The sequence below is a fragment of the Pollachius pollachius genome, assembly GCF_949987615.1.
Source record: "Pollachius pollachius genome assembly, chromosome: 2".
NCBI classification, from domain to species: domain Eukaryota; kingdom Metazoa; phylum Chordata; class Actinopteri; order Gadiformes; family Gadidae; genus Pollachius; species Pollachius pollachius.
In genome coordinates this window covers 44,596,995-44,620,076 of record NC_136935.1, presented here as the reverse complement: position 1 = coordinate 44,620,076, position 23,082 = coordinate 44,596,995, and the positions used below count along the sequence as shown (strand labels likewise).

The following is a 23,082-nucleotide window of genomic DNA, read 5'->3' as shown; positions in this document are numbered from 1 at the left end:
ACAAGATTCAAACACATTCATATTTTGCATAAATTAGATTTGCATTTCTATAGACATTTTTAAACAGTGTGAATTAAGAAAATAATCCCTGAAGGATAGCAGGACTATATTTAATGGAGTATACTGCATTATATGATGGAGTATGCTGCATTATATGATGGAGTATAGTGTGCGATATGATGGGGTATACTACATTATATGATGGAATATACTACATGATATGATGGAGTATACTGCATGATATGAAGGAGTAAGTCAGGCTAGACTGGTATCCGCTGACTAGTAGGTCGACAGCTCTTCACCGTTCACCTGAATGCTGTGGGACGTTATTAGGAGGCTTCATTTGGCAGTGAGTTGCTGCTGAATGTTTTGGTACTTGAGAAGCTCCTGCTCGGAAACAGATGGCTGGAGGTCCTTCAAAGCCATGGTGAAGTCCTCTGAAGACAGCACAAGTGGGGAGTCTTCCGTGTCCAGCCCTGGGAAAGAGAATTATTTTACTCTCAACTTTCAAAATAAGCGATTTGTCAGATCCCTAAGGCGTTGAGGTTCCAGGCGTACCGTCGGAGATGAGCAAGATCTTCCTTCTGACGGCTGCAGTCATGGCTTCAGAGCAGAGCGCGTAGAGGTCTGCCCCGCTCAGCTGGCTTGGACATCCATCCACCACCACCTCCAAACTAACATCAGGGTCCAAGTGGAACCTGACAGGCAATAATCAGTCACATAGGTAACCAAGTCTGGATTAAGTCATCCACACATGACACTTTTCTGTGCTATCTTGGAAGAGTGGAGTGAGACGGACCTGTATGACTTCAGGGTCCACATTAAGTTTTGTATGGTGGATTTACAATGTCCTAAAAGCTGAGGGTTCATTAATTCAAATACAGTAATAGGCTGTACACTGATAGACTTTTGACCCATCTGATTCAGGGCAGTTTTCGTGATCTAATTAGCTGAGAGGAAGTACAAGCTTTGGCTGTAGGGTTAAACTGTAGGGACCCTGACTACTAACCCTAACTACTAAAAGTAGTTTAACCCTGACCCTAAAGGTAGTCAGGGTCATATCCAATAGAACATTCCACAGAAAGCGCTTTTCTGTAGTTGGTTGGTTTCAGATCTTTTGAGACTTACTTTGCAGTGATCGCCTTGAGGACCTGGAGTTTAGACTCTCTGTCTGAGTTGATTCCAACATAGACCAGCTTGTCAAACCTGGAGAATAAACATATTCTGCTTTAAAATATGAGTTTTCGTTTTTCTTAGGGTAAGGAGTACAACTCTGGGGTTCGAGTTAGGGGTACAACTCTGAAGTTAGGTGTACAACTCTGGGGTAAGGGGTACCACTTTGGGGTTAAGATAAGGGTAAAGGGTATAACTCTGGGGTTAGGGGTTCAACTCTGGGGTTAGGGGTACCACTTTGAGGTTAAGATAAGGGTAAGGGGTATAACTCTGGGGTTAGGGGTACAACTCTGGGATTAAGGTTATAGGGGTTAGGGGTTCAAGTCTGGTGTTAGGGGTACAACTCTGGGGTTAGGGGTACAACTCTGGGGTTAGGGGTACCACTTTGGGGTTAAGATAAGGGTAAGGGGTATAACTCTGGGGTTAGGGGTACAACTCTGGGGTGAAGGTTATAGCGGTTAGGGGTCAGGGTTCACCTGCCAGGACGAAGCAGAGCCTGGTCCAACAGGTCCGGACGATTTGTGGCCCCGATCACAAAGACCCCCCTGCTCGAATGAAGAGCATCCAGCTCGGCCAGCAACTGGGAGACCACCCTGTAACACACACACACACACACGCACACACACACACACACACCTGTAACAGGTATTTGGCATAGACAACAATAGATATGGCAAAGCGAGATAGATATAGAGAAAGCTAGACATAAAGAGGGACAGGTAGGTCGATGTTTACATACAGTATACATCCAGAGATAGAGGGATCTATGGAGAGAGCGTACCTGTCCATGACCCCTCCAGAGTCTCCACTGCGACCCCTGCTGGGGGCCAGAGAGTCCAGTTCATCAAAGAACACCACGCAGGGAGCAGCCGTCCGAGCTCTGGAGAACACTGGAACACAAACATGTGGAAGACTTAACCCAAGTCCCCTTACCCCTCACCTTAACACCTTACCCCACATCCCCTAGCACAAACATTAATACCTAAACCCAAGTCCCCTAACCGTAATACTTAACTCCTTACCCCTCACCTTAATACTTAACCCAAAGTCCCCTAACCGTAATACTTAACCCCTTACCTTAATACCTAACCCAAAGTCCCCTAACCGTAATACTTAACCCCTTACCTTAATACCTAACCCCATATCCCCTAACCTTAATGCCTAATCCCAAATACCCTAACCCTTATACCTAACAGCAAGACTTCTTACCTTAATAACTAACCCCAAGACCCCTTACCTTAATACCTAACCCCACGTCCCCTTACCTTAATAAACCATAAGCCCAAACATTACAATTATTAATAATAATATCTTTGTAATGAAATTATGTTCTGAGAATATTTAAAAGTGTAAGCAAGTAAATAGCACACCTTCTCTGATGTTCTCCTCACTCTGCCCAACAAACATGTTGATGAGTTCAGGGCCTTTAACACTACACAAACAGACACAGACACAGAGACACAGACAGACACAGACACAGAAAGACAGAGACATAGACACAGAGAGACACAGAGACAGACAGTCATAGAGTCAGACACATAGACAGACAGGGAGACATACATAGAGTCAGGAAGACAGACACACAGAAACAGCAACACAGACAGATAATGTGTTAGATTGTTTACTCTGGCACATATCGCTAGATAATAAGTCGGGTCAGTTGGGCTCGGGTCAGTTGGGCTCAGGTCAGTTGGGCTCAGGTCGGTTGGGCTCGGGTCAGTTGGGCTCGGGTCAGTTGGGCTCGGGTCGGTTGGGCTCGGGTCAGTTGGGCTCGGGTCAGTTGGGCTCGGGTCAGCTGGGCTCGGGTCAGTTGGGCTCGGGTCAGTTGGGCTCGGGTCAGTTGGGCTCGGGTCGGTTGGGCTCGGGTCAGTGCTTGTTCACCTGAGGAAGGTCATGGAGCACTCGGTGGCTACGGCCTTGGCCAGCAGGGTCTTGCCGGTGCCGGGGGGTCCGTAGAGCAGGAGGCCCACCCGGTGCAGGCCGAGGGAGAGCAGCTCTGGCCGCTGCAGGGGCAGCTGCACCGTGTTCAGGATCTCCTGCTTCACCTCCTGCAGGCCGCCCACCTCCTGCCACCGCACACTGGGGATCTGGACACACACACACACACTATGGTCATGACTGTATATCACATGACACTATGGCCACTGTGGCAACCGTCACAGGACCTTGAGGTTACGGCGGTTACCAGGGTAGGGAGATGTAACGTTGAGGTAAACCTTGACGTTACAGAGTAATCGTACCGATATGTTACAGTGGAACGAGTGTTACGTCGCTTCTTCCTATAGGTTGTCACGGGTTACCACGTCGGTTTGATACCGAGTTCCTGTGCCATGTAGCAGGCCTTAACCATCAACACGCAGCTATAACCACGCACGCCTTTGCATAGTTGATACACTACACACACTATTATAGAAAAACTGCATTGAACTATTGCAGTTATTGAGAAGAACTCTTTATTTCTCTCTAACACTAACCCTGTCCCCAGTGACGATCCTGATGTGGCACCAATCATATTGAGGGATTCTAAAGATGAATAATGAATACAAATATTGCCTACAAATAAAGCTAGAACGAAAACATACATTATTTATAAACATTAGCAGGATAAATAAGCAATTAGAACAAATAAAAACATCCACCATGAAGGGTCTCAGTAGGACCAGATGGGTGGGCTACCTTGGGGGCGCCGACAGCTCGGGCCCTGGAGCCCTGCAGCCCCTCCAGCGCTGAGGTCACATCCTGGAGCTCCAGGCCCACCCCACTGGAGCAGAGGTCCACCTCCCACTGGCCAGCACTGCACACAACACGGCATGACTGCCCCGACTCACCCGTTACTGACCCTTAGCCTAGGCATGACTAACCCACACTAACCCTCAGCCTAGGCATGACTTACCCACACTAACCCACACTAACCCTCAGCCTAGGCATGACTAACCCACACTAACCCTTAGCCTAGGCATGACTAACCCACACTAACCCTTAGTCTAGGCATGACTAACCCACACTAACCCTCAGCCTAGGCATGACTAACCCACACTAACCCTTAGCCTAGGCATGACTAACCCACACTAACCCTTAGTCTAGGCATGACTAACCCACACTAACCCTTAGTCTAGGCATGACTAACCCACACTAACCCTTAGTCTAGGCATGACTAACCCACACTAACCCTTAGTCTCGGCATGACTAACCCACACTAACCCTTAGTCTCGGCATGACTAACCCACACTAACCCTTAGTCTAGGCATGACTAACCCACACTAACGGTTAGCCTAGGCATGACTAACCCACACTAACCCTTAGCCTAGGCATGACTAACCCACACTAACCCTTAGTCTAGGCATGACTAACCCACAGTAACCCTTAGTCTAGGCATGACTAACCCACACTAACCCTTAGCCTAGGCATGACTAACCCACACTAACCCTTAGCCTAGGCATGACTAACCCACACTAACCCTCAGCCTAGGCATGACTAACCCACACTAACCCTTAGTCTAGGCATGACTAACCCACACTAACCCTTAGTCTAGGCATGACTAACCCACATTAACCCTTAGCCTAGGCATGACTAACCCACACTAACCCTTAGTCTAGGCATGACTAACCCACATTAACCCTTAGCCTAGGCATGACTAACCCACACTAACCCTTAGTCTAGGCATGACTAACCCACATTAACCCTTAGCCTAGGCATGACTAACCCCAAGTCCAGGCATGACTCACCCCGACTAACCCTTACTCTAGGCTTCACTTACCCCACCTAACCCTTACACTAAGCGTGATTAACCCCAAATCAACCCATTTATTTATTATTTGTTAATACTCGTCTCAATGTATATAGTATATAATGTAATATCTCAGGATATACGTATTAATTATAATTATAATAACTTCTAACGGTGTCCTTTAAACGTAGGCTAATGTTCATATAACATAGGCTAATGATGTTCATATATCGTGCGTGATGAAGAGTTCCCCTACCAGCTATGCAGAAGTCTTGCGGTGGCTGCCCTCCCAGCTTCAGCCAGCAGAGAGCTCAAATCTCCAAGAACCAAACCCTGGGTAGACACACATGCAACACGTTATACAAATTATGTACACATAATATACACACATTATACACACTATTCAACACATTATAGACAACATATACGTACACACACATTTACCTGTATGAATAAGTGCTACATGATTGTATATAGTGAACTGCTTTAAGTGCTCCATATACAAACAAGCGATAGACATTTTTTGCATTATCTTTTATACATTATACTTTTCATGGGTTGGGGGCAGGTTTGGGCTGACCTGATGTCAGTGTGGGGCTCGGGACCATTGTTGTGGAGCCAGCAAACATTGGTCCATGCGAAGATTCTAATGTTCCCAGAGAGGCATTCTGGCGGAGCGTGTTGTAAACTTGGAGGCGTGCTGGCGGAGTGTGTTATTAACTTAGAGGTGTACTTTGAGAGGCGTCCTATGAATGTGTTGTAAACTTCCAAGGCGCTCTATGACCATGTTGTACAGTTAGAGGCGTACTTTGAGAGGCGTTCTACGAGTGTGTTGTTAACTTAGAGGTGTACTTTGAGAGGCGTTCTATGAATGTGTTGTAAACTTAAAGGCGCTCTATGGCTATGTTGTAAAGTTAGAAGTGTACTTTGAGAAGCTTCTACGAATGTGTTCTAAACAGAGGTGTACTTTGAGAGGTGTTCTATGTGTGTGTTGTAATCTTAGAGGTGTACTTTGAGAGGCATTCTATGAGTGTGTTGTAATCTTAGAGGTGTACTTTGAGAGGCGTTCTATGAGTGTGTTGTAATCTTAGAGGTGTACTTTGAGAGGCGTTCTAGAGGGAGTGTGTTGTAAACGTAGAGGTGTAATTGAGAGGCGTTCTACGAGTGTGTTGTAAACGTAGAGGTGTAATTGAGAGGCGTTCTACGAGTGTGTTGTAAACTTACAGAGGTGTGCTTTGCCAGGTGCTCAAGGCTAACGTCTCTTCCCAGAGGAAGCCCCAGGGTGAGGCTGGCCAACATGGCTCCTCTCTGTTCCTCATTAGGGCTCTCTATCGACACCTGGTGGACAAACGCTGCCATGACGTCTGCAGAAACCTCCCGATGTCTGCTTACTGTTGCTATGACGACAACTCTAGCACAAGGGAAAGATATGGTCCTGATTCACTGAATATATTATGATAAACAACGTGCAACACACACACACACACACACACACACACACACACACACACACACACACACACACACACACTTCGCCAAATAGAAGAGATAAATCATGATAACAACAATGTGAGATATAACTGTGTTCTGTATGTTTTTTATATAGCCTACATATATTAAGGAGGCCTGTGCCAATGATAGGAAATGTCTCTCAAACCAATATGTCTCTCATCGATTATTCAACGTAATTCATCATATATGATTACCTGGTACAGCAACTTGTTAGCAGCTGGTAGAGGATATATTATATATAGTAATAGTTACCTGGGAGAGCAGCTGGTTAGCAGCTGGTAGAGGGCAGCCTGCACCCTGCTGTCCTCATCAACACCCCCTCTTGGCGGGCCGAGGAACTGCAGGTTCCTCAGCAGAAGGGCGCAGGGCTGGAGAGACTCGGCCTTCTTGAACACGCTCTTCATCTTCACCTCACAAGCAGCCGTCGTGTCCCCACACACACTCACACACTGGACCTGGAGACCAATGATAGTTAGCATCGTCCCACATACACACCAACACATGATGTGTAGCGTCACCCCGCATACACATCAATAAATGATGTGTAGCCTTACCCCGCATACACACCAATACATGATGTGCAGCCTTACCCCGCATACACACCAATACATGATGTGTAGCGTCATCCCACAAACACACCTATACGTGATATGTACGAGATACTTTTTGGAAGGTAAATGAGATTTTGGAAGGTAGAAACCAGAAAAAGGCACTAATAATAAATAGTAGAGACTCAGCAAGTTGTCCTGACAGATACATAACACGTAATACATAACACGTAATACGTAACATAAATGCCCTCACACCATAAACATTCATATCGGGTGCCAATACTCATCAGTGATGCATTACATGCCTACTAGTCATAGTTATAGTAGTACCTTAACAAGGTATAGTTAGTACAGTGTTCCCACTCTTTTGAGCTTGTCATTTTCCAGGTATATTCAAGGACATTTTCTAGAACCTTTCCGTCCTCACAGTCTGAACCGTAGGCCCCTAATCTCTATTGAAAGAGCAGCATGACAAATGCTTTGTTTTTTAATCAATGACAGCTGGGAACCAATCAGGGAGTCGTATTATTACCCTTCACGTTGAAGCAGAATATCGGGCAAGAATATTCCGGAATACCCAGTTTTGCTAATCGGTTAATCACCCCCCCAAAAAATAGTTTATGCCAGAAAAATAGACTGGAATGGCAGTAAGGGTAAGAGTGAGGGCTAAAATGACCTGCTTAGGGCTAAGCCTAAACACAGAAGTGGATGAAAGGGGGCGAGGGGAGCAGAGATTCAGTGAAGGATTTTTCATCAGAATGTTTACTTCTCATACAGGCATCTTCTCACTTCTGGCCATTACCTTGGCAGACAATTGTGTAACTCTTAGTAGGTGACTGAACATAGACATGAACTACATGAGAAATGGTCTCTAGTGTTACTTTTTTCCATGTCATGTTCAGGACATATGATCAATTCAGTCATTTTCCATGTCCGGAAACGAGAAAAGACGCGTTGGAACCCTTATTGAACAGGTTAAGTTAGTAGTATCATAACCAGGTGAGGTTAGAATACCTTTATAGCTAATTGAACCATAACCAGGTATAGTTAGTTTTTATTCAACTAGGTAGTAGAAACCCTCAACCAGGTAGTTATTAGTACCTAAATGGTAGGTAGTTCAAAAACCTTAACCAGGTGTAGTTTTTAGCATCTTAACCAGGTGTAGATATAGTAATAAGCATCTTAACCAGGTATAGTTATTAGTGCTGCAACCAGGTATATTCAGTACCTCAAACAGCTGAAGGTGGAGTCGTCTGCAGGCAGCTCTAGCAGATGTCATCTTTCCACATCCTCTTGCGCCCTGGAGAAGGATGTTACATCGCCCCAGAGCCACACTGCTTCTAGGACACAGTGGTTATGGTGGTTAGAGTAAGGAGGGGGTATTAGGAGTGGTATCAGTACTGGGGGTAGTTGTAGTAGTAGTGGTATCATTAATGGTCTTACTAGTTGTAGCAGTAGTAGTAGTAGTAGTTGTCGTACTATTGGTGGAAGTATTCAAGGTTCAATTTCTGGAATTGGTGGTAGCATTTTTTGTATTGGCCTTAGTAGAGGTTGTAGTAGTGTTAGTATAAGTGGTAGCATTGATGGTACCATTGGAACTATTGGTGGTCATATTGGTCGTAGTATTAGTATTACGGTAGTAATATTTGTGGATGTTTTGGTGGCAGCATTGGTGTTGGTTTTAGTGCTAGAATTGTGCTCTTACTATTTACGCTATTGGTGCTTTTTTACAAAGATGTTAAGATAATTGCTCGGTAATAGGGAGGATATTGGGGGTAGTATTGAAGTTTGTTTTGTGGTAGTATTGATGGTGGTATTTGAACTATTGGTGGTACTATTGGGATTATAATTGGTACTATGGTGGTAATATTTGTGGGAGTATTGGTAGAATGGATTGGGTGAGACTATTGGTGGTAAGATTGGTGTTCGTAATAGTGGTAATATAAGTGGTATTTATGTTACTATTGGTGATATTATTGGTGGTGGTATTGTTGGATAACCTGTTGTGGAGGTGTGGTGAAATGATGCTAGTGATGTGGTCCACGGTGCTGGTGAGTCCTGCGGGAGAAACACTGGACCACAACGAGCTCCAAACGCTGCAGAACGGTACCAGGCTGCCGTTGGCTCCTCCCTGCAGGAAGACACCAGAACCAAACGTCAGAGCTTTACATGGGCCACATGAACTAGATGCCTAACAATATCAGGTCAGTTTATACTACAAACTCAACAATAGACCAGGACTTTTTGACAGTAAAACAATTAACATTTAAAGCTCTACTTTTCAAAAGTTAAATTGTATACAGTAGAACTATTATCACTTTAAGGCTGCACTGTTCAAAATTGTTCTTAATTTGAAACAGTAGGACTTTGGGTTTCACCGTGTAGAGGGAAGTATGGCGCTTGTCAGCGAGGTAAAGTCCTGTTTGTTCCTCCTCTCCATCTCCAGGACCAAACACCTTAGTCACCTTGAAGTACAGCACCACCCCCCTGGAAGAGATACCACGCAGGGCCTGAGCTATAGCCATTACCTACTCAATATAATAACAATCCCTAAAAAAAACAATAGCTATCCACAGCGACCCATCTTTCTGTTGTAGGTTTATAAACTGTACCGTAAGCTCTACCTTAAACAGTTTGACGTCAAATTTATTCTTCTTTACTTGGCCACAGAAATGGATTTTTATATTTCTTACCTCTGAAGTGAAATGCTCTCCACCTCCCCTGTATAGTTTTCATCTGAGATCGCCAGGACATCTCCCGCTGACACCAGCCTGAAAACAAGACCAGAAATCATAATGATGAGAAATATTTACATTACATCACAGAGGATAGCTGGGTTGAAGTGGTGCGCTAGCATGCTTTCATAGCAGACCTACCTAGCTGTAGTTAAGTGGTGAGCTAGCATGCATTCATAGCAGACCTGCCTAGCTGTGGTGAAGTGGTGAGCTAGCATGGTTTCATAGCAGACCTGCCTAGCTGTGGTGAAGTGGTTAGCTAGCATGGTTTCATAGCAGACCTGCCTAGCTGTGTTGAAGTGGTTAGCTATCATGCTTTCATAGCAGACCTGCCTGGCTGTGGTAAAGTAGTTAGCTAGCATGCCATCATAGCAGACCTACCTAGGTGTGTTGAAGTGGTGAGCTAGCATGCGATCGTAGCAGTGGTGAGCATCGTATTGTGGGGAGCGGACCGGTTCAACGTGCAGCTTGCTGGCGAAGTGAGGGGAGGCTGAGAGACAGAAGCTCGGAGACCCCCGGATCACACTGGAGTCATTCCATCTCTGTTAAAGTTAAACATCATGCAATGATCACGTAGAGTTAATTACTGTAGAGTTCGACACCACAGAATGAATCACCATCGAGTTAGACGCCATAGAGTAAGACACCATAAAGGTAATGACTGCAGGGTTCAACACCAGAGAATTAATCACCATAGAGTTGGACACCATAGGGTAAAACAGCATAGAGTAAGACAGCATAGGATTAACCACTGCAGGGTTCAATACCAGAGAATTGATAACCATAGAGTTAAACACCATAACTTTCTATTAATTAAGTTATCCATTTAGTTAAGTAATCTCTAGAAAACATACAGTACAGTCTCTAGAACAGGAGTCACCAACACAGTGCCCGCAGGCACCAGGGTGCCTGCAAGGACCATATGAGGCGCCCTCAGGCCTGCTCTAAAAATAGCACAACTCATTCTTGAACAACTCTTTCCCACCAAGTCATTGTTGATAATTATTGTGAGAAATAATTAACAGTGTCTTCACATAGATGAGTATCATTAATCATTAATAATAATAATAATAATAATAATAATAATAATAATAATAAGGCAAACTGAGCAAATTTGTTATGACAGGGGTCAAGTTTGCAAGGCAGGTTAATGTTGTGGACCTGAGATGGGGCACATGATGATGTCACCTAGGGCCCCCAAAAGGCTAGGGCCGGCCCTGGAGCACAAACATAAGCACTATGTAAACATCAACAAGTTAAACCAGCTTTAAAAGTGAACGGCTCACCTTTATCCTCAGGGTCCTGTTGGCCGTGGGGACCGTCTCCCCCCCTGACAGATTGAACCAGTGAGTAGTGGAAATTAAACCACACGTGTCATTCAAGTGGAGCTCCAGACTTAAAGGCGTGAGATCCATAGCCAGCAGGGAGGCTAGGCGACCTCCACGGGGGAGAGACACATCAATACTGTTTTGTGGTTTCAGCTCAGACAGCACCACCCATTCGTGATTAAACAGCCCAAGTTTCATAAGCAAATTCCTGCTCACAAGAACAGTACTATCCAAATCCTGTCCCCGAAAATGTGTGTCTTTAAGCAGAGGGAATAAATTGGCTACTCGGACGTCAACTCTGCCCTCCAAGGCCTGCAGAAACCCGGAGAACCCAGAGGTCAGAGCCTTCTTGTTGGCCAGCAACGAGCTGCTCCTGTACAGGCTGTTGGAGAAATGAGCAAAGTCTGAGACAAACAGTTTGGTCCGAGGTTTTGCCGGGGAGAGGCAACCTGGAGGCTCCGAGAGGTCCGACACCACGATGCATGAGCTGGCCGTGATCCTGCCCTGTCTCACCGGGCTACACGACAACACCACCAGGTCCAGGAGGAGCTGTTGGACCTGAGCCCAGTTGTCTCCGAAAAGAGGATGGTATGGCAGCAACAGTTTGTCCCCTTCCCGGGCCAATAGTGTCTGTCCATCCGACACAAGAACCTGCAGCCCAGTGGAGAAATTAGCCGAGCTGGCCCATTTAAAACTGTGTCTAGACTTTGCTCCGATCACCAATTTACTCAAGTAAGAGGTTGGGAACAACCGAACCGCCCCCGCCGTTTTATGCTCTAGGTCGTGATGTCTGAGAAAGAGCCGGGACACCCGCAGGATGATCGGTTTGTTTCGGTCTCCTGGTCCAGGGCTGTCATCCACTGTTGGATGCGCACAAAGTAAAAGTCTGGATTTACTGCGATTCTTCAGCTGTCCCACGGTGAACAGGACAGTCACAGAACCGGAATGCACATCTGTGTATTCCGGGAAGGCATATTGAAACTGTGACTTATTGATAAGAACGTCAAAAGGGTTCATGTGTGTTGGAAATGTGTCCAAACACGACAACACTCCATACGTTGCCATATTGAATGACGCGAAGCCGAGGTTCTTGGACACAACATACTGAACCGTAGTACCATTGCACATGTGGACCTCGGTCGCCACCTAGGCCTTGGTCTAGGTATCACTATGACACCTCCCCACATGATCCGTAGGGGGCGACAAAGGTCCTCAACTTATCTCCTTCCAGCTGTATTCGGTGTTCGTCTCCTTAAAGGCTAAGTGGTCATCATACATCCATGGGTCGAGCTGCAGGTATAGGAACATATGACTCACCAGCATCAAAGGATTCACTAATAAAAGGAAAAGCATTTGGTCAACGGACGTCTGCTGTTGTTATTTCAAAAGGTGACTACATCTTTTTAATGCATTGTATGTGTACTCCTTTAGGGTTAGGTGTTTTGAAACAAAGCTTACCAGAACGGTGGAACACTGCACTCACCACTTCCATGCAAGAGCAGCCAGAAGTCCTTGTTCCTAAAGTTTGGTCCCAAATGGAAGTAGATTGGAAGTCCATTGTGGCTCTATCACGGTGGCTTATTCAGACTCCCAGGGGTTAGGGTACCTAAACGGGTGATCCATCCGGTCTCTGCTTGTTCCCTCTGTCTGGCGGACCAGTTGGAGTTGCTTTGTAGGACAGAGAATTGAACAGAGGGCATCCCATGCTGTACGTATTGGAGAGTTAGCGAGCGGTCGGTTGTACTGTGGCACCTCACTTCGGATTTGTGAGGCTGATGCGTTGCTGTCAGAGTCCTCGCTTGCCCCTCATAGCCGATCCAACAGGCTTAGGGTTATAACCCTATAATGATGTATTGATCGGGGTTAGGGGTGTTACCCTATGATGATGTAGTGATCAGGGTAAGGGTTGTAACCCTGTGATGATGTAGTGATCAGGGAAAGGGTTGCAACCCTTTGATGATGTAGTGATCGGGGTCATTTAAGGGTTGTAACCCTATAATGATGTGGTGATGGGGGTTTGGGTTGTAACCCTATAATGATGTATCGATCGGGGTTAGGGGTGTTACCCTATGATGATGTATTGATGGGGGTTTGGGTTGTAACCCTATAATGATGTATCGATCGGGGTTAGGGGTGTTACCCTATGATGATGTATTGATGGGGGTTTGGGTTGTAACCCTATAATGATGCTGTGATCGGGGTAGGGTTCTAACTTTACAATGATTTATACCATAGTATAGATGAATACTTGATTCTGATTGGTCAATAACATTCCAATGCTGTGCAATACTTTTGTATAATAATTGCTGAATCAATGCGCTACAACAACGGTCTAATACTACTGTAGGCCTACTAGGGACCAGATGTTTAATTTAAAAGCAAAAACAACAAGCTAGTTGCACTGTAGAATTGTATTTTTAAAAGCAGCTGTCAACAAAAAACAGCAGCCAATTTGATTCATGTTTAAGATATTTTTTTGTTTATTACATTGTTTTCAATTGAGGGACACCCTATCGTTGTTTATCCTTATATAGAGATTGGGGTTAGAGTTGTAACCCTATAATGACATAGTGATTTTATGTCAGTGGCTTTGGATAAATGTAATGCTGAATGATTAAATACCCCTTAATATGAATTGACATGACAACCACACAGGTCATGTCAATCTGTAATGTTGTAACCATGACCACCACACAGGGTGTAAAATCTGTAATGTTGTTACCATGACCACCACAGAGTGTACAATCTGTAATGTTGTAACCATAACTACCAGACAGGGTGTATAACTAATAATGTTGTCATCTTCACGTTTAAAATCTCACTTCAATATTCCTTCATTGGATTCTGACGGGACCGGATAAATAGGTCATTCTGGTCTGAAAATGATGATTTATAGATCATTTTACAGTACAGCATAAGAGTGGGAGAGAACAAGTGAAGACACAGATTTCCACATGACCAGTACTTTACTTGACAATCAAGAGTCACCAACTACATCGGCCACAAGAGCAGCAATCCATCACATATTGGACTCAGTGGTGAAGCCTGTTCAGTTCAGAGCTGACTCAGAAGTGAAGCCTCTTCAGGTCAGAGCTGACTCAGTGGTAACGTCTGTTCAGGTCAGCGCTGACTCTGTAGTGGAGCCTCTTCAGTTCAGAGCTGACTCAGTGGTGAAGTCTGTTCAGGTCAGAGCTGACTCAGTGGTGAAGCCTGTTCAGTTCAGAGCGGACTCAGTGGTGAAGCCTGTTCAGTTCAGAGCTGACTCAGTGGTGAAGTCTGTTCATGTCAGAGTTGACTCAGTGGGAAAGCCTCCTTGGGTCAGAGCTGACTCAGTGGTGAAGCCTGTTCAGGTCAGAGCTGACTCAGTGGTGAAGCCTGTTCAGGTCAGAGCTGACTCAGTGGTGAAGCCTGTTCAGGTCAGAGCTGACTCAGTGGTGAAGCCTGTTCAGGTCAGAGCTGACTCAGTAGTGAAGCCTCTTTAGGTCAGAGCTGACTCAGTGGTGAAGTCTGTTTTATCATGCGAATATAAACAGGCAGAGCCAACACAGCAGGCTTACAATTTGCTTTGCAAGATAAAAATAAAGATGTCTTAATGAGAAATGCTTCTGTTATATACAAGAGGATGGTCACATGCTCCCTCCAAGGGTAGAATCTTTTATCATAAGCATAGCCAAGCATTCACTTCAACCACTGACACTATGGGATTGAATGGAGAGAACACAATCATTTAAAGGTAGTCTTTCATACATACAATTATTTGCCCCTCACCACTAAATAAATTGTGGTATATTGCAGTATACACTGAATTATGTGTGTATCTATGCACAGGCTGTGAAGCGAGGATGCCAGAGAAACAGCTCCTTAACCCTAAAAATAACCCTGACACTAACATAACCCTAACACACATTAACCAACACAAACACTATAACACATTATCTAACGCTAACCCTGACACTGTCATAACCCTGACAATAACATAACGCTGACACGCACACTAACCCTGGCACTAACATAACCCTGATACTCATAATAACATAACCCTAACACTCACACTAACATAACCCTGACACTAACATAACCCAGAAACTCACACTAACATAACCCTGACACTCACACTAACCCTGACACTAACATAACCCTGACACTCACACTAACATAACCCTGACACTAACATAACCCTGACATTAACATAACCCTGACACTCACACTAACATAACCCTGACACTACCATAACCCTGACAGTCACATTAACCTGACACTAACATAACCCTGACACTCACACTAACCCTGACACTAACATAACCCTGACACTCACACTAACCCTGACACTAACATAACCCTGACACTCACACTAACATAACCCTGACACTAACATAACCCTGACACTCACATTAACCTGACACTAACATAACCCTGACACTAACACTAGCCCTGACACTAACATAACCCTGACACTCACACTAACATAACCCTGACACTAACATAACCCTGACACTCACATTAACCTGACACTAACATAACCCTGACACTAACACTAGCTCTGACACTAACATAACCCTGACACTCACACTAACATAACCCTGACACTAACATAACCCTGACACTCACACTTACATAACCCTGACACTAACATAACCCTGACACTCACATTAACCTGACACTAACATAACCCTGACACTAACACTAGCCCTGACACTAACATAACCCTGACACTAACACTAGCCCTGACACTCACGCTAACATAACCCTGACACTAACATAACCCTGACACTCACATTAACCTGACACTAACATAACCCTGACACTAACACTAGCCCTGACACTAACATAACCCTGACACTAACACTAGCCCTGACACTCACACTAGCCCTGACACTAACATAACCCTGACACTTACATTTCCCTCACACTAACCCTTACCCTCACATTAACCCTGAACCTAACCCTGGCAGCTAATGGTTCCATAGCACCATGGCAGCATTGCTCTTCACTACTGGAAGCCCCTGAACAGAATCATGCTAAAGAATAGAGGGTTATAAATGAAATCATACCCCATGACCCGAATCATGCCAAAGAATAGACGGTTGTAAATAAAATGATACCCCATGAACAAAATCATGCTAAAGAATAGAGGGTTATAAAGGAAATTATACCCCATGAACAGAATCATGCTAAAGAAAAGAGGGTTATAATCAGACCAAGGAGCTTTAAAGAGTAAGTCATGTCCCTGGTGGACTTCCCTGGCTGCACCCCGGTATTGGGCTGGAGCTGTAACTAGCGTGTAGTTCCTCATTAACATCGACACATCTTGACCACATGGACTTTCTCTTATTATCTAGCACCACCCGAGGCTGCTTTGGGGCGGCTGCGTCCCCGCTCCAGGGGAGCCGAAGATCGGGGCGGCGTCTGGGGTGGAGTCCTGACGGAGAGGGGTGTTCTGGTGGGGAGGAGCCTGTGAGGGGAGGGACTGTCAGTCCTGCAGTGGGAGGAGCTGAGACTGCGCCGGGTTCCAAAGATGGTGCGTAGTGGCGGTGCCTGGGCGGGGCCAGCAGGGGGGCGGGGACAGGAGGCAGAGCCAGACCTGACAGGAAGTGGTTTGTTTCTCATGCCAAACTTCTGGAGCCTGAGTAGAGAGCAAAAGTTGCATTCAAGTTACCCTCAACATAACACATATATTTATATATTCAATTTACCTTCACCCTTACTCGTTTATTTAAATATTCAAGTTACCCTATTCTAACTCATATTTTTTAATATTCTAGTTACTCTAACCAAATTCATATATTTAAACATTCAAATTACCCTAATCTAACTCATATATTTAAACATTCAAATTACCCTAATCCAACTCATATATTTATATATTCAAGTTAACATAATCCTACTCATATATTTATATATTGAAGTTACCTTAACCCTCATAATAAATAACCCTCATATTTATTTTATTCATGTTACCTTCACACTAACCCAACTCATACATTTATATAGTCAAGTTGCCCTCACCCTTAGCTAACTCAGATAATTACTAACCCTAACCTTACTAATCCAGATGCCAATTTGTCAGATTTATAGATACATTCAAGACACACAACTCAAATCAAGTTCTTTGATTTAAGTATAAAACTGATTGCTTGTTTTTGCACTTCTTTTGACTGCGTGTTTCAAATAGAAAACATCTAGCCAAGCCAACACGCAGTTAAGTCCACATACCTATTAGTTGGAGCTGCTACTCCTTTGCTAGAGCTGGTTCCTGGCGGCAATCGCTGGGAGGGTCGTGTAGCAGGAAGCTCATCTGAGGGCCCCTTAACAGGGGTTAGAAGCCTGGGGGTTAGGGTCCTGGTGCTTAGGTTCCTGGTGGTTTGGGGCCGGGGGGTTTGGGGCCGGGGTGTTTGGGTCCTGGGGGTTAGGGTCCTGGAGGTTTGGGGCCGGGGGGTTTGGGGCCTGGGGATCCTGCTCCGCCCCTCCATGGAGCCGTGCTCCTCAGTCGGCCGAAGACAGGGACCCCTTCTGGATTCTTCCGAGGTATGAGTGTCCTCTTCTGAGCCGGTGGCGGAGAGAGATTCTGAAGCCTTCTGTCTTTCCTCGTCCATTGAGGAGAGTGAGGAGGACGTTCCAGAGATCAACCTCTTCCTGATCCAACGGCCCTGCTGCTTCTGCACTAGCAAGCGGGCCAGATCCCCCTGTCTGGCTCGCTTCTGAAGATGGGCCCGGGCAGAGGTGGAGGAAGACCTGTCCGAGCCAGAATCTTCTCCAGAAGCAAGCACAGGGATGCGACTGCGAGCTTTGGGCCTGATGGACTCTTGTGGTTCCATTGCAGGTTCTTCCTTACTGGCTACTGACTGTTTAACGTCCGACTCTTCCAAGATTGCTTCTGGCACAGGCTCCGATGATTGGTTCGGGGTAGTCATGTCATGGCATTTGGGATCTGTCAGAGAGGGCTCCTCCGGCGGTGCTTGAGTACGCAGCCCCTGCTGGGGTTTTTCTCTCTTTGTGTGAATTTGCAGCTCGATTGTGCCTTCCTTAGGTTGAGATAATACATCCTGGTCGCCCTCTCTGACGGACTGAGTGCTAGAAGACATGACGTTTAGGTGTGAGGTCTCAGCAATATGAATGAAAGTGCGTTCAACTTTGGTAAAGGGTGGGGATGCTGGAGTGATCTGGGCGGACGGTCGCAGTTCAAACCGAAGAGCCGGCGATAACCTGCCAGTCTCAGCACACTCTGCTTGTGCAGGGGGTCCCAGTTTGTCCAGGGGCCTGTCTGTCTGGGGAGCAGCAGCACAGCTAGCTTGGGCACATGGACTGAGAGCGCAGAGAGTAAGGGCACAGGGAGTAAGGGCACGAGGAGCGAGGGCAGAGGGAGCAAGGACACAGGGAGTAAGGGCACGGGGAGCGAGGGCAGAGGGAGCAAGGGCACAGGGAGTGAGGGCACAGGGAGTGAGGGCAGAAAGAGTGAGGGCACAGGGAGTGAGGGCACAGGGAGTAAGGGCAGAGGGAGCGAGGGCAGAGGGAGCGAGGGCAGAGGGAGTGAGGGCACAGGGAGTAAGGGCACAGGGAGTGAGGGCACAGGGAGTGGCTAAACCAGCTTCCAGGAGCTGGTCTCCCCCAGAGGGAGACTTGCGTGTGTCTCCCGGCGAAAAGAGGACCAGGGTCTTGGAGCCATCCTCCAGGTCCGGGTCTATGTCCCCAGCCGACATGGGCTCCCTGACTCTTTGGTCTTCAGCCATGAGGGTGGACGGTGCCGCCTCCTGGCTGCGCTCGGTGCTCCTCTGACTGGCCTCGCTGCGGGACTCACTCTTGGTGACGTCATCCTCCCCAGGCCCCGGGGGTTCCCAGCGATCCGTAGGAGGGACGGAGATGCCTCGGCGCTGGGGCAAGGTGCCGGTCAGGATGACCGTGAGGAAATCGCTTCTCTTGGCCTGGAGCTGAGGCAGGATGTGGAAGTGTTCCCTCTCTCCATTTTGTCTCTTGGTGCGATAGTCCGGCGAGGCTGGCTCTGTCGGGGACATCACCTAAAAGGACATGATAAGCGGTCAGATCATTCCAAAAAAAAAAAAAACACCCAAACATTTGAATGTGTCTATCTCACTCACGTTCTCAAATCACAATCACACTGTATTACATCACACTCACATTGAAGGAAGAAAGACAACAATGTAAGCATTTGCCGCCAAACCATTTAATGTAATTTTGGTTGTACACAAGCATTTCAAGATTGTCTTGATTACATACATTGATATAAAAGGCACAAAAATGCATTGCAGTTTCTTCTTTGACAGTCTGATACCTGGTGATTTTCAAGTGTTTCCCTTTATAAAGATAGCATACACCCTGTACATACTAGGACCATCAACAAGCATGCTTTTAGAGATGACCATCCTCTACCTTTCTGTATATATGTACACACAGTATTATCTATCTTTCTGTATATATGTACACACAGTATTATCTACCTTTCTGTATATATGTACACAGTATTCTTTTATTCATTTAAAAAAAGGTTTAAAATACATGCTGGACCTGTAAATTACACAAGCAGTAACTGTACAATTATGTTGTGATAAAAAAAGACTATTTATTTGATATCCAATTATATTTTATATTATCTGTACTATTTTATATATTATTATATATACAACATATATATCATATATATATTAGTCTATATACTATCAGATATTTTATTATATATACTATAATATATGTTATATATATTATTACATATAATATTAGATACACTATTATGTATAACATTATATAGATATAATTATATATACTATTATATATATATATATATACCGTAACATATACTATATATTCTACCTGTGGAGGACACTCACGGATCAGTCAAACCTATCATTAGCCCTGACTCACGGATCAGCCCAACCTAGCCCTAACCCTGACCCGAGGAACAGTCCAAACAAGCCCTCACCCTGACACAAGAATCAGACCAAACCTGCCCTAACCCTGACTCAAGGATCAGACCAACCTAACCGTGACTCAAGAATTAGACAAACCTAGCCCTAAACCTGACTCAAGGATCAGACCAACCTAACCCTGACTCAAGAATCAGACCAACCTAACCCTGACAAATGAATAAGACCAAACCTGCCCTAACCCTGACTCAAGGATCAGACCAACCTAGCCCTCACCCTGACACAAGAATCAGACCAAACCTGCCCTAATCCTGACTCAAGAATCAGACCAAACTTGCCCTAACCCTGACTCAATAATCAGACCAAACCTGCCCTAACCCTGACTCAAGAATCAGACCAAACCTGCCCTAATCCTGATTCAAGAATCAGACCAAACCTGCCCTAATCCTGACTCAAGAATCAGACCAAACCTGCCCTAACCCTGACTCAAGAATCAGACCAAACCTGCCCTAACCCTGACTCAGGAATCAGACCAAACCTGCCCTAACCCTGACTCAAGAATCAGAACAAACCTGCCCTAACCCTGACTCAATAATTACACCAACCTAGCCCTAACTCAAGGATCAGACAAACCTAGCCCTAACCCTGACTCAAGGATCCGACCAACCTAACCCTGAATCAAGAGTCAGACCAAACCTTCCCTAATCCTGACTCACAGATCAGACAAACCTAATTCTAACTCACGGACCAGACCAACCTAACCCTGACTCAAGAATAAGACCAAACGTGTCCTTACCCTGACTCAAGGGCAAACCCTGTTCCCTTTTTATAAAGGGAACAGACACAAACACGCATGACACCTAGGAATGAATGGACTTTAAATCCATCAAATAGAAATAATGCACATTACGCATACAACATTGATTTGGTAAAAGGACACAATGTTAGAGTTTCTAAAGGTATCCAGAGTTCTGATAAAGGCACCTTCTAAGTGTTTGAGGAGATGATGATGGTGGAGTTTTTTGATGTGCATATTATGAATGTTACCGCCAATGATAGATACATAGCGCCATATTAAGTACATGACAGCAAGTACCTACAGTAAATGATGCTAGCACTGATTTAATTCTATGATGGTTTGAAGAGCATTGTGACTGTAATGATGCATGTCATCTGTGAGCTACTTTGATCCGTGAGTATCTTCTCTACACTTTTGACTATATACAATATCACAGGGTCTTTACAGTCTTACAGAGGTTTGTGTTCATAATCATATCATAGTTCATCTTTAGAATCAGAGTTGTGTGTCGTACGTACAGCAGTTCACATGCAATCTCCAGTCATCAGTCTATGGTTACAATATATTTTTATTTCCCATGTGAATTCCTTTTAAAGTGGGTGACATTACATACAGACAAGATGACAATCATTTACAGCATTATTCTTCTCCTGTGCAAAATAAGTCAGGATTAAGCAGCTAGATCCACATAGGCCCTTTTCTGATGCATTGCATCACAATCTTACCCCACATACCTATAAACCTACATATCCCTGCATAACCATACTTAACCCTACATAACCTTATCTCACTCTACATACCCTTACCCTCCTTAACCCTTTCCTTATCTCACCCTACATTACCCTCACCCCCCTTAACCCTAATCCTATCTCACCCTAAATAATCCCAACCCCCTTAACCCTAACCTATCTCACCCCACATAACCCTAACCCCCCTTAACCCTACATATCCCTAAAACTATCTCACCCTAAATAATCCTAACTCCCTTAACCCTAACCTATCTCACCCCACCTAACCCTAACCCCCCTAAAACCTACATAACCCTTAGTTTATTTTACCCTACATAACCCTAACCCCCCCCATCTCTTATCTGATACGTTGAGCCATTAAGCATTAGGAAACTTCATTAAATCATGATATCATGCGTTTATATGAGGAGCTTGACCATTCATTCTAACCCATTGATTGCTACTTTTACTTCATGTAGCCCTTTACCATCTTGAAAGAGCAACCAGAACAAGGTCATATCTCAGTTTGTGAATGTCCTAATGTTCATTTAGGGAGTAACTATCTCTGTTTGTGTATGGTATAATATCTATTTAAGGATAAACCATCTCCATTTGTGAATGGCATAATATTTATTTGTGATCTGAATAGGAAAGTGTGTAGACAATCTAGGCGTCTAAATACTATGATATAGTTTGATGAACATCTTACTTATTGCAACTCTGGTTTGCACCCAAACATTCATTTTGTTGAATCCTTTGCTGATATATTCAATTATAAAGTGCAACAGAAGGCCAAACAAGTTGCAGCAAATATTAATACTGTCAGCTGAAGAACAACAGACTGGGAACAACAGGTAATGTAGCAGGCCTTGCGGGAAATATTCCCAAACTGAACACTCGAACATAAGATACTTGTCAATGTATCTTTCGGGAAGCACGCGTCTTTTTTACAGCACCTGTCTGTCCTTGTTTTCATGATCTCTGAAAAAGCAGCAAGCTGCTTCAAGCTAGCTCATACAAACATCTAAGCAGCATCCTGACCCTAACCACAATCCACAAACCTCCAACCACACATCCTGACCCTAACCACAATCCACAAACCTCCAACCACGCATCCTGACCCTAACCATAATTGACAGACCTACAACCACGCATCCTGACCCTAACCACAATCCACCAGCTAGGCTCCGAACAACATTCCGTCGGCCAATCAGCGAATCCCAGCGAGTGATGTAGATGGTGAGGAAAGTGGGAAGTACCGCTTTGGACAATTCTACAATTGGGTCATTCCAAGGAGCATATTAATGCTCCTTGGAATTAGTTTGAATGCAATTCCATTTGACTTCAATGGAAATGGTAGCTTTAACTTTCGCTATTGGTGTTTGCTATGGAAATATGGCATTTCAATATAGTTCATGGGGATTGGGGGATCAGAATGGTTGGCAAAGTAAAGTTTGACGCCCCTCCACAAACCACTCAACTTTCCAGACCTCATGAGCAAAGGGAATGTGGTCTGGTTGTGTGAGGCTAGCATCAAGCAGAGAGAAGACAAACCTATTTATGCATCAAGACAAAGAAGCATCAATGACAACTTGCATTAGTGCATTCATCGCTTGAGCTTATGGCCTTCTTCTCCAACCTTAAACACTACTG

General features: G+C 45.0%; 2 protein-coding genes across 3 annotated transcripts in view; both read right to left on the bottom strand.

Annotated features, from left to right (window-relative positions):
* pex6 (peroxisomal biogenesis factor 6) lies at positions 1–12,091 on the bottom strand (the record flags this gene model as incomplete). Of its 2 annotated transcripts, none has more annotated exons than XM_079758559.1 (17): positions 1–476; positions 559–698; positions 1,129–1,206; positions 1,650–1,766; positions 1,955–2,063; positions 2,544–2,605; positions 3,055–3,260; positions 3,850–3,967; positions 5,157–5,233; positions 6,125–6,311; positions 6,665–6,867; positions 8,192–8,303; positions 8,964–9,094; positions 9,342–9,450; positions 9,657–9,734; positions 10,080–10,240; positions 10,985–12,091. In XM_079758559.1, the coding sequence occupies 17 exons, from the start codon at positions 12,089–12,091 to the stop codon at positions 340–342; spliced, it is 3,132 nt and encodes a 1,043-aa protein (XP_079614685.1). In that variant the 3' UTR covers positions 1–339. The 2 variants fall into 2 exon arrangements, with proteins under 2 accessions (XP_079614685.1, XP_079614686.1); XM_079758560.1 differs by having other exon boundaries at positions 8,192–8,300; positions 10,985–12,065.
* A 4,266-nt stretch (positions 12,092–16,357) lies between these two features.
* The window catches only part of ttbk1a (tau tubulin kinase 1a), a gene marked incomplete at its 3' end in the record, with an annotated part of 30,915 nt that continues 24,190 nt past the window's right edge, over positions 16,358–23,082 (bottom strand). Inside the window, exons 15-16 of the mRNA XM_079730699.1 lie at positions 17,240–19,038; positions 16,358–16,649 (exon numbers count right to left, since the gene is read on the bottom strand). Coding sequence (XP_079586825.1) covers positions 16,358–16,649; positions 17,240–19,038 — 2,091 coding nt within the window. The remainder of the gene's footprint in view (positions 16,650–17,239; positions 19,039–23,082) is intronic.